The sequence below is a fragment of the Squalius cephalus genome (assembly GCF_949319135.1).
Source record: "Squalius cephalus genome assembly, chromosome: 21".
Classification (NCBI taxonomy): Eukaryota; Metazoa; Chordata; class Actinopteri; order Cypriniformes; family Leuciscidae; genus Squalius; species Squalius cephalus.
The window spans coordinates 20,152,591-20,164,730 of record NC_137142.1 but is presented as its reverse complement, the minus strand read 5'-3'; the positions used below and the strand labels follow the sequence as shown (position 1 = coordinate 20,164,730).

The 12,140-nt window shown below is 36.7% G+C and overlaps 1 protein-coding gene across 4 annotated transcripts in view; it reads right to left on the bottom strand.

Annotated features, from left to right (window-relative positions):
• Positions 1 to 435: 435 nt before the first annotated feature.
• Positions 436 to 12,140, bottom strand: part of cdhr1a (cadherin-related family member 1a) — a 120,588-nt gene continuing 108,883 nt past the window's right edge. For 2 of the 4 annotated variants that reach the window (XM_079855733.1, XM_079855731.1), the window contains 16 exons: positions 12,003 to 12,098; positions 11,441 to 11,586; positions 11,313 to 11,363; positions 11,136 to 11,225; positions 10,884 to 10,970; positions 9,740 to 9,859; positions 9,439 to 9,582; positions 8,490 to 8,568; positions 8,286 to 8,386; positions 7,779 to 7,982; positions 7,083 to 7,235; positions 6,436 to 6,600; positions 5,204 to 5,271; positions 3,237 to 3,465; positions 2,892 to 3,146; positions 436 to 1,820 (listed from right to left, as the gene is read on the bottom strand). In XM_079855733.1, coding sequence (XP_079711859.1) covers positions 1,299 to 1,820; positions 2,892 to 3,146; positions 3,237 to 3,465; positions 5,204 to 5,271; positions 6,436 to 6,600; positions 7,083 to 7,235; positions 7,779 to 7,982; positions 8,286 to 8,386; positions 8,490 to 8,568; positions 9,439 to 9,582; positions 9,740 to 9,859; positions 10,884 to 10,970; positions 11,136 to 11,225; positions 11,313 to 11,363; positions 11,441 to 11,586; positions 12,003 to 12,098 — 2,510 coding nt within the window. In that variant the 3' untranslated portion in view covers positions 436 to 1,298. The remainder of the gene's footprint in view (positions 1,821 to 2,891; positions 3,147 to 3,236; positions 3,466 to 5,203; positions 5,272 to 6,435; positions 6,601 to 7,082; positions 7,236 to 7,778; positions 7,983 to 8,285; positions 8,387 to 8,489; positions 8,569 to 9,438; positions 9,583 to 9,739; positions 9,860 to 10,883; positions 10,971 to 11,135; positions 11,226 to 11,312; positions 11,364 to 11,440; positions 11,587 to 12,002; positions 12,099 to 12,140) is intronic. The other 2 variants (XM_079855732.1, XM_079855734.1) reach the window with 2 other exon arrangements.

Here is a 12,140-nt window from a genome sequence, read left to right as displayed (position 1 = left end):
AAAGCCAGAGAGAGCAAGCGCATAATTTTGTCTTATAAATCTTAATGTGATCACCAAATCTGAACTTGATGTTAAGCCCCAAAAGAACAAGCACGAGCTAAAATAAGCAAACCACCGCTGCACGTGGTTCGTTTCTAAAATATTTGAGTTAACTTTCGGTGTCACAATACTCATAAAATAACATCTGTATTTGAAAAATAAAGCTGGGTTTTAAAATCTGTTTTAAATTAAACAGAAAAAAGATTTAGGTCACACCAACTGCACCATAACCCCATATGGCGAAATGCAGCATTAAAGGAAATAATACTTTTCCTCAATCCTATATTATACAGAAGAATAAGATGACATTCAGCAGTTTCATATCACAGGACCACTTCAAAAACATGAATAAACACTTGCTTTGCTTAAAATGCCTTCAAATAAAACAACACATTTGAATGAAATATCCATTTATTTACAAAAGGTTGAATATAAACAGAGATCACTCTAATTATTTTACATTTAATACTGAACGGCATGAAACCTGACAATGTACATTAAATTGATGAAACACGGCACAATATGATAATGTAACTGTATGGTTTTCCTCACTGAAGGATAGGAAAATATGCATAATATTGGATTTGTTTGTGGTTTATCAGTCAAAAGCATTTATCAAATAAACCAGCAAATCAGTGTTTAGAATTGGTTTAGAGCATTAGAGCATATAAATTTGGCATTGTAAATGTTCATTCAAGGTCCAAAAGACTTAAAAAGCATTTAATTCGCTGGTCGCAGAGACACTACTGTGTTTTTGAAAAAAAAAAAGAAGAGAAAAAACAACTAGTGTTCCCTTTTAAAAACCATGTAGCGAGTATAAAGTACATGATATTGACGAATAAAAATTCACATCACAGACATATTTCATTTTCCTTGCCAGTTATCCACAGTAAAAAAAGAAAAAGACTTTGGTTTCATTTCTGGATGAAAAGTATCCACAGATGGAGAAATGTCAGAGAAGCATAGAGTAAATGTGAACCAATTCTTTTCCATCCAGAAGAGGGCAGTACACAGTGTCATAGCATGCGGATTAACATGGTGTTAGTCTTGGCAAGTGACACTTTTCCACTAGGAACCTGCAATCCCAGCTGAACTCTGCATACATACGGTGAGAAAACAGAGTTGTCCTGCTGAGATCTTGTTCTTGCTCAAATCTTGCCTAAAATCTTCTTCGTCAGAAGAAACAGGACAGAGAATTAGCAGAGGGACACGTCTTCTCACCACTGAGCACTGGTATTTCTACATGCATTTCACCAAAATCAGTACCGGTTGGCCATGTTCTTCTGCTCCAGTCTAAGTTTGAGCTCAGAAACCAGTGCTGTGTTGACAGGATTGTCTTTACTCCTATGAGATTTTCTCTTTGTCTTGGAGGCCACCGAGGCGGAAACTGTAGGTACCGCCCACTCGCGGTCACCGTGTCTATAGTGACTTGGCAACGGCGGGGGCATGATGGGGGCGTTAGGAGGCAACGGAGGCCCTCGATGATGAGAACACACTTTGATGTTATTGTTACAGTTGATATTGTCTGCTGTAGGGATCTCCTGTCCATCCCTGAACGGTTGCTGGAAGTCGTCTTGTCTCCGGGGTTTACGCTTCCTGCGTATGATGCGACGGGAGGGAAGGATCTTGTTGGACTTGATGTTTCTCATGAATATAACAGTAGATATCAAGACTGTCACAAAAACCATGATTATAATGACACCACTGATCAAGCCTAGTAAATGCATGGGATTTTCCCTACTTTTCAATAAAAAGGACGTCAAAGGTCCCTTGAGTTGAGTCTGTAAAAGAGCACAAAGAGAAATCAAGTCCATAGGACTCAAGGGTGATATACTGTAGGCTTTTCTCTGTTTGGCCAGAGACACATGATAAAAGTGAGGCAGATAAATAATTCCCAGAGAGGCCAATAGCAGGCAACAAAGCATTCTTGTGTGAAATAGTACTATGGTATACCAGCATGGGTTAGAAAGCACTGATAGGGCGACTACTTGGAATATACACAGCGTGACTGCATGGCATCTTGACAGCTGAGCAATTGATTAAAAGCAATTGATTTGTTGTTTATGTAAATTAATTTGACAATTTGAAATTGAGTTGAAGACGAAATGAATTTGAATGTTACAACAGAGTCTGGTTGCGCATTAAGACAAGATCAGAAGGGTTGAATAGGGCACCCAGAATTAAGACCATGCAGTCTCATTGTCATAATCTCAAAAACATCTAATGTACGACATAGACTGAATGGAGAAATGGGCGATAGCGTAGAATAAAAGCTATTATTTTGAAAAAATATGTATTTTTAACTGTGCTTGTGTACTCTTTTACAGACATTTTACTTGCCTTTAAGCAGCAATAAAATCATGGAAGAAAAAAAAAAAAGCAGAAAAAAAAAAAAAAGCTAAGAATTGGTGTCGGTGTCAAAGTGTCTCATGGTCAGGGCCTCCTAATAATCTTTCTGATCTTGCCCCTTGGCTGGACCCGGGACTTTTTCACAGATTTCCAGAAAATTATGGTGGATATGAAAATGGTCAGAATGATAGCGAGGACTACAGTGCTCAAGCAAATGCTGAAAACAGTCCAGGGCCGAGTTCTCAAACTCAAGAAGTATGAAAGCAATCTGGATTTGATCTGTAAAGCACACAATAACAAAGACTTATGCTAGGTTTGATATGAGGTTTTCTCACAATACAGATAAAATAGTGAGAGTGCAGGTTAAAGATTTCCATGTGCATGATTCACTATTTTTATAGCATGCATAAATGAGAATCAAAAGGTTCTTGAGTTGTTTTGAATGGCAATACTAAATGAACAGGATTCTCAGTAAAAAACAGCACTAATAAAGAACCACTTACCGCTTCTGTGATGTCAATCTTTATCACTGTAGTGGTGCTGAAGGATGGTGAACCTCTGTCTTTGGCCTGAACAACCACAGACCAGGTACAGTCTTTCTGATTGGTGATATTCTGGACTATGTCCATGGACTTGATGTACGGCTTCAACTTTATTTCTCCTGTGTCTGCATCTATGTCAAATATGTTGTCTGGGTCGGCTTTCATAATGGAGTATTCAATGACATTGTTTGGCTCTTCTGCATCTTCATCAATCGCCTACAATCATCAAACACAGTCAACTGACAATTACACAAGTCTTCTATTAGAAGAACAAAATTTCAAGGAGTCTTTAAAATAGATGCTAACCTCTATTTTCACCGGCGCACCAATCACCATTGTTTTCTCTAGAGAGTTCTCATTAAACTCTGGTGAATGGTCATTGAGGTCCATAATGGTGACGAAGACTTCTGCAAGGCTGTATTTTCCTTCAGTGTCTTCGGCCTTCACATAGAAGTTATACTTGGATTTGACCTCGGCGTCCAGACTGGCCCAGGGCTGAGTGTAGATGATTCCCGAATCAGCCTGAATGAGAAACCTTTGTGAAAAAAAATATAAGACAGGAAATGAGTTCTATTGGAAAATCAGGATTACACAGGGCTTGTTGTACAGGGAGATGTTAACATGATTTAAAGCTTTGAGAACACACTCTCTCCTTTTGAAAACTGGTATGTATACTTCTTGTTATTATGCCAACAGGATAAAACATCATATACTTATATGAAGTCTACTGTATACACTATCATTTAAAAGACTGGGGTAATTAAGGTTTTCTTAATGTTTTTTAAAGAAGTCTCTCATGCTCACCAATTTATATAGAGGCTTTAAGATATCTACTCATGTGATCTGAATTTTCAGCAATCATAAATCCAGTCTTCAGTGTCATTTTCTTCAGAAATCATTCTAATATGCTGATTTGGTTCTCAAGAAACATTTCATATTTATTATCAATGTTGAAATCAGTTCAAAAGAACAGCATTTATTTGAAATAGAAATCTTTGAAGTCTTTACTGACACTTTTGATCAAGTTAATGTCTTTGCTGAATAAAAGTATTCATTTCTTTCAAAAATAAAATAAAAAAGTACTAACCTCAAACTATTGAACGGTAGTGTACGTATATTGCTCTATATGACTGGCCCGACACAACATCTGTTTGACCTGTTTGTCTAAACCTGGAGGTTGTGGAAGTGTTCTGAAAATCTGTCTGGTTATTTTTATATATACTTAATTCCATTTTGTGCAGCTAATGTGCAGAAATGCACCTTTAAGTGGGGCTGTAACATGAAAAGAACAGTCTATTTTCTGCTCAAATCCCATTAGTGGATTAACCAATATGGAGGGCCAAGTAACTCTTTGTTTGCAGTTAAATTTAGTTTTGCAGTTCTAGTTAATTGATTCTGTATAGTGAAAAACTGTTGTCATTTGACAAAGTGTGTAGTTCATTAAATATTATTAAATACTGACAATGATAAAATCTGATGAATGAAACTGCATACAAAAGACTGCATACTGTCAATTTAGAGGTATTGTTGTCGGGTAAATAAAATCAGGCATAAGCTGCTATTGGCAGGCTGTGTGGTCTGTCTGGCAGAAACAAAACAGAAAAGATCCCACGCTCACTCAGCCTTGCCAATGAGAGTGTTCACACAGCTGGAAAAAGGAAGCTTACCGGAAAGCTTTACCATGCCTGTTCTGTCAACAAGTCATCATTTACACATTTATATGGGTTATATTTATGTGTTTTATGCTCTATGAGGTATAACAAATATGTTACTATCAGAGACCATGAATTTGTCTCTGGGTTTGGGAAGCTTGAGACAGATTTTTTGAATTAAGAGCCGAGAACAGCGGGAGGACTGAACTCTGTCCCAAGATGGCAATAATATTTCAGCTATTTGAGCGCTGCCTTTGGAATCTAATAAAAGAAAGGAAAATCAGATCCACCTGGGTACAGCTAGTCCTGAGTACAGCAAGATAAGAGTCAGAAAACAAGTCTTACAACAACATAAAAAGTTATTGGAAACTGAATTCTGCCTAGCTTTAGTATCTGTGGGCTGTGTGTGATGAATCGAGGTGAGCTCACATCCCTCCTGTGCTCCCATTCGCTAAATAGTCTGTGTTTTGGCATTAATGATGTTGCATAAGCAACTGTTTTTCATGTGGCTTATTCCAGTCGGCTGGCATTTCATCAGTAGGATCTCAGGCATTAAAAAGACCACACACACACTCTGAAAAGGAGGGAAACAAACATTAAATGTGGGGGTAGGGTACTCACAGGTCTGCTCCTGAGCCATAGATGGAGTATCTGACCACACCCCAAAGACCAGAATCAGGATCTGTGGCCTGCAGAGAGCATAAGGAGAAAACGTCAGCAACTGGCATACCGAGATGCCAACATCTACGTAACAGAACAGATGACGTTTTTAGCCAAAAAGCAAAACATTAGGGGCGATGTGGGATTTGTTAATCTGGCTACGTCATTATTTCCCTTGTTGTAGCATGTCCTCCGAGGTCAAAATCCGGCAGGTCATTTAGCAAATTGTAGTCCAGAAACAGGATAACTCCCATGTGGCGAGCACTTGCTTACACAGGGTGAGGGTTAATCTCAACAGGGTTCAATCTCTCTATCCACTGATGGAGGGCAGAGTGGGACAAGTTTACATCCGGACAGAAATTAGTTTAGCATTGTACCTGCATAAGGGTTAGATTTGGAGAATAACTCCAAAATACAGTAAAAACAGTGACATTGTGAAATATTTTTGTCATTTAAAGTATTTGCTTTCGAATATATTTTAAAATGTAATGTATTCCTGTGCTGGCAAAGCTGATTTTTCAGCAGTCAGTCTTCAGCGTCACATGATCCTTCAGAAATCATTGTAATATGTATAATTTTGCAGAAACTGTAAAAAAATGTTTTCAAGAGTCATTGATAAATAGGAAATTTATAAGAACAGTGTTTATTTTAAATACTATTTTTTGTAACATTATAAATGTCTTTAGTCACTTTTGATAAATGTGATGCATCCTTGCTGATTAAAAATATGAATAAAAAAAAGAAATACATATATCACTGTCCCAAACCTTTTGAGTGGTAGTGCATTTAAACCTTATTGTTTTTAGATTCAATATGATGTGTTCATTTTAAATAAACATGATCAGTATCATAGTTTTGTAGAACAAAAAAGCTGTACCATTTTGTTTGAGTATTCTGACATAAAAAAAGATAATCATGATGGTATTTTTGTCTATTAAAGCACAAATCTGGGGTTTTAGTGTTACACAACTGAATGAAAATGATAGCCATCTGGCAGCTTACCACGTAATAGACTGTTTAGCATGCATTCACATACTGAGCATGATTTGGGATTCTGAGCCAACCCCTCAAATGTTATATTTAAATGAATAATGCGTATAATGCGTCTTTTTCCAAAAACAGAGCAGTCTAGAGAGAATGACAAACATGTTAATCTTTTTGTGCATATAATGTCTAGAGTGCTCTGTACTCACTGTCACAGACACAACATTGGATCCTCCTGGTGAATTTTCTGGAATCCGAGCAATGTAAAAATCAGAAGTGAATTTCGGAGTGTTATCATTGGTGTCTAGTAGATGAATGATTATGTCTGCCGTGGCACTGAATCTCTCAGGTGTGTCAATCTCTATAGCGAGGAGCTAGAAACAATGAGCATAAACACATTTATGCAAATGGTAGCATATTATTGATTATAATAGTGTAGGGTCATTCTCAGGCCATTTCTGTCCCCATTACTGGTGCAATTACATATAGATTCAAAAGTAATTGTATTTTATAAGACCATTTTCGTGTCCATTGAATAAAAAAATACATTTACTGATATGAAAACATTTGTTGATACATTGATATTTCTGAGAAAATGGATAATTTGACTCATCAAGCCTGTTATTTTCTAACTTTGTTGAGAAATCTATTTCCTGAGAAAGACCCTGTGAAATTCGTTATTTTATTGCACTTTAAAGTCAAATTAAAGTACAACATCCACTGTTTTCCTCAAACATACATGACTGTGTAACATATGCAACAAATCTGTTGGTTCATTATTTGTCCATATATTCAGGATTGAGCACATATTTTATAATACACATTTCTTAAACAGTTCCCATGAATTTCTATTCACCTTAAATGTCAGGAATTGTGATTTCTCAAAATCCATTGCAGCAGAATCCTCTACAAGGACGGTGACTTGGGCTTCATTCAGAACGGTTTGAGGGACCACTCGTAACATGCGGCCTGGGCCCACCAGTCTGAGGTGGAATTTGGCATTTGATCCCTGAGAACAAGCATATAGTTTAAACATATTTTGTAACACAAAACTTTCACACAAAGCTAATAGAGAGAACTATCAAAGACATAGAAATGGTATAAGTTAAAGCCATTTTAAATGAATGGCAAACAATGATTGTTGGACAAATCATGTGCTAATCCATGTGATCTTTTATGAGTAATGAATTCTACATATCAATGTGACTAAATGCTGAATAACTACAAATATTATTGCGTAATATGACAACAGCTTGAAAGGGACCACCTGCTTGTTTGGGTGCTTTTCTGTCATTTATGTAACTATGACTGAACAGTGCTCATAGAAAACATGGGAAGTAATACATTAAACTAATGGTGTCTTATCTAGTTGATTTTTAAATAATGGTTGATCTGCTCTACAAAACTACTCTAACACTCAATCAGCTTTTATTAAATTCTCTTAAAACGCAGAACAGATCGCCAGATTTTCTTTCTAATGTGTATAAACCTGCATGCACTCATTTTAGCTAAGACGAGCCTGTAACCTGCTGCTGAAACAAATGGTGCCCACCTGGTCAGAGTCGTTGACTGTGATTTTCAAGCCCCTCAGGAACTCTCCCACAGGAGGATGCTCATACATAGTTAACTCGAACACGTTCTGTGGTCCATTCTCTCCAAAGAATGTGGGTGGATGGTTGTTCAGATCCACTACCTTAATGGTTACTGTAGTGACTGCAAAGTCCAAGCGTTTCCCCTCTGGACTAACCTCTGAAGCCTGAGAAAGGAAGAAATTACTGATTATTAATTCAACTGAATACATTTATACCAGCCAGCAGTTACAAAAAGCCATGTTGTCGTAATGAGGACGTGCAAGTTTAAAAGAGATGTAACTATATAACATGGACAGAGATTTTAGTAATTGGCTTATTCCTGAAATTGGCTTAAGCTCTGTCTCAAGTCAGAGACCAGAGAGAAACAACGTCCAGTCACCAAACATTTGATAGCAGAAAAAAATCAAAAATCAAACTTGAGACAGAATAGAACAGAATTAGAAATAGAGTTTAAAAATGAGTTTAACCTTGACTTTAATATTAAAGACTTCCCTCCTCAGGTCTGCTGGATACACCTTCAGAGTGATGCATCCACTGGTTTTATTGATGGCAAAAACCCCATCTGCTCCTGAGTAAATTGGTTGGAAATTTGTTAAGAGAAAGCTCATGATGAAATTCCTTTCCAGCCATAATACCAGCCATGCATTTCCATATTAACCAATAATACTTACCAGATTCTAACGAATAAATGATTGGATTTGGATTATCCATGTCTCCATCTTTGGCAATAACTGTAAATATCTCAGATCCCTGTAAAAAAGATCCCTGTAATTAGATCTTAGACAAGGAGCAGTAAAGTTTGCACACTTAATTATATAACAGATGATTTATTACAATGGAACTGAATCAACACTGAACTGACTTTAGCTGAACAATGACACATTTGTCTTTTTAGAGCTGCTTTACAGCCGACTTGATCTATGTTTGCATAATTGAATCATTGTTGCTCTGTAAAAAAATAAAGGAGACTTGATTTGACTTAACACAGTTTGTCAAAGTATTTTCATTTTGGGTAAAAAATTAATCTGAGAAAGCTGCATTTGCTAAAAAAGCAACAGGGTAACATTAGCAGATAAAGTAAGGAATGTATTCTAGCAAGGTATATTCAACTGTAATTTTTCCTTAATATTTGATAGGGGATACACTATCTTGTCTTGAGAGCATGTGTACAGTAGCTCAGTACAGTCTTTCTTTATTTGTATCTTTTTTTATCTGATTTTAGCTGCATGCTGTGCTGTTGTGCAAATGTTTTAGCAGGATCAAACTGTAACGTGGACAACATTTGCCATGAAGCATTATTATTTATTTTTTGAAAAAAAATTCAAACATGTTCAAATCAAATCAGCATATTATAATACTTTATGTAACATTTTGAAATATATTAAAATAGAAAACAGTTATTTTAAATTATAATAATATTTCAAAATAGCTTTTCAAAATTTTTTTTTATGTATTCGTGATCAAATATATGAAGCACAAGAGACTTCTGTCAACTTACAAACTTTAGTGTGTCTATATAATATAATAATTGGCCTTTAATCACTGATAATCACACTGAAGCACAATGGACTGTAGAGTGTTCGTAAGAAGTCATGGTGTAGTTTTACTATGGATACTCACAGGCGAAGAGACCTCATAGACATAACCAAAGTAAGGAGTTCCAACAAACTCAGGAGGAGTGTCTTGAGTGTCAATCACATTTATCGTCAAAGTGGCAGATGATGACATCACTTGTTGCTTGCCTTTGTAAACGCCACCTCCATCCTGAAAACAAAAATTAGTGTTAATTCATATTTCATTATGATGCAAAAAAATTATAACAGCCAAAGAATTAAAATGATAATTGGTAGAGCAGATAAAGTTAGTAAATGGAAGAACTAAGTTTGAACTGGTAAAACAAGGAGAACAAACTCCCTCTCACCTTTGCCACCACAGTGATGAAATGTGTGCGGAATTTCTCATAATCGAGGGCTTCGCCTGGTTTTATCCGCAGCACACCACTATGGTGGTCGATGGCGAACTTTGTGCTCGGTTCACTGCTCTAGATTTGAGAACAAACAAAGAGATTCTACTGTCACTCTATATGGATTCCCATATGTCAATGAGCTTGTGATAAAATAGTCAATAATGAATAGTATGAAGGAAAAGGAATGAAATATCCATACTGTGTCGTAATGGGAAATATAAAAACTTTCTTCTGCTCGATCTGATCCAGACCTGCCTAAAACGTCTTGATCGAAGGCCACATAATATTTCCTCAAACATCTACGTCACAATGTGAAATATTAGCTTAATGCCCGCCCAAAGGCATACAGTACGCAATGAAAGGCGAGGTTTCATTAAATAAAACTGTTGTTGTCATGTCGCGGAGACGCTGTGTTTTTGGATGAGAACAGGTTTTGGATGAGGTTAAGATTTATTTATAAATCATTTTATAGAGGACAGCTTCCTGAACCTAGGAAAGTACAACGCTGGCTATGTGCTGTGAAACGTTATGCTCAAGTCATGCTTGCAAAGTTGTTTCTGATCGATTGGCTTTATCATCCGCATTTTGCAGAATCCAACTCGGGCTCGAACTGATGGTAAAAACCGACTACATTATTATTATTAAATGTGTGTTTTGGTAAGGGCCATTACATTTCAGACACACACTTGAGGTGTTTAGCCAATCACAACGCACTGGGTCTGCTGGCCAATCAGAGCACTTTGAGCTTTTCGGAAGGAGGAGCTTTATAGAAATTAGTGCGTTTCAGACAGACTGGAAACAGAGGTACTGCAAGTACAGTATGTGAAAAATAATGTGTTAACCTATTCTATTACACCAAATAAACAAAATAATTAACTTTTAAAATAGCATCATATGACCCCTTTGAATGCAATTTCAAATGTGCTCATCATAGATTTATTCTTTAGTTATGAGTATGACCTGTTTATATGAATATTCTATGAGACTTTGCAGTAATGAACAAAAGGGTGAAAACAGAGGGGAAAAAAAAGAAGTAATCCTGTACTTTCATTTGACCTTGAGTTCATGTTTGATATTTCAAATGGATGCCAGATGTTACCTGGAGGAAGTAAGTGACTGATCCCCCAGAGCCGATGTCTCTGTCCACTGCCTGCACTTTGTAGATGCTGCTCCCAGATGTAGTGTTCTGTGCAAACACATACAGTTTTCAAACAAGTCTGTTTATACAGATCACATTCAAATCCAAATCATTTTTGCTGGTCAGGTATTGTTCCAAAAAATATTCTATAGGAACCTAAATGATTTAGTAAAGAATAATTAAGTACAGATTCTCTGAGACAAGATTCCTCACCTCTGGCACATCTACGATGGAAGGCATGTTCTGAAACTGTGGTCTCTCATCATTGGCATCCGTGACAATAACCGAAACCTTTTCAACTACCTGACATGACACCAGAGCATTAGAAAGACAATCACTGCAAAACTCATCACATTCACTAGATAATAATCATAAATCAACAATACTTACTTTGTTAAGGCCATCTGAGATGCTGACAAAGAATTCAATATCATCTTGTGCCTGTGATAAACAGAGGGGTTAGTGTCACTGTAATGTTCTCAGCACATTTAAAACTTGATACGCGTTTTGAAATGTACCTCTCTGTCAAGTTCCTCTATTAGAGTTACTGCTCCAGATTTGGGATGAACACGAAAATATTCTTTGTATCCGGGTTCAAAGGTCATTCCATACTTTACGGGCTGGCCTTCGGGGTCAGTTCCATTAAGAACGTATATCTGTGTTCCTGTAATTTACAATTGTAAGCAGTTATTTCTGTTCAAGTCAAATCAAAATGACATCTAAAGCAGTACGAGGCTTTAAATTATTTAAGAGAAGATTTTGTTAATTATTTTGTTTTTCTTCTTTGAGGAACCAGGGTTCCCAATGTCTTGAAAAACCTGGATATATGAGGAGGCCTATTTAAAAAGTGTGATTTCTAGACCTGGAAAAGACTCCATGGGCATTTTTATAATGAATATAAATGTTTTCTTATTATGCCAAGCTCAAAGGGCAAATTCGCCAAGCCTGCACCCAGCTCAAGACACGTGGTCTTTGGAAAACAGCAGTGGCCATGTTAATACCGTTTACAATTAGACAGGAGACAACAATAGGATAAATCAAACCGTCTTCTAATCAGATGGTACAAAAGTTTTACCTTACCTTTTGGCGTATCCTCTGAGAGATTGAACATTGCCATATTACCGTTGTTACTGCTGGGCCCATTATCATAGAAATACGGTGCATAGTCAGCCTGAGCTATAAACAACAATAATCAGATATCAGATTAACATACCTCAA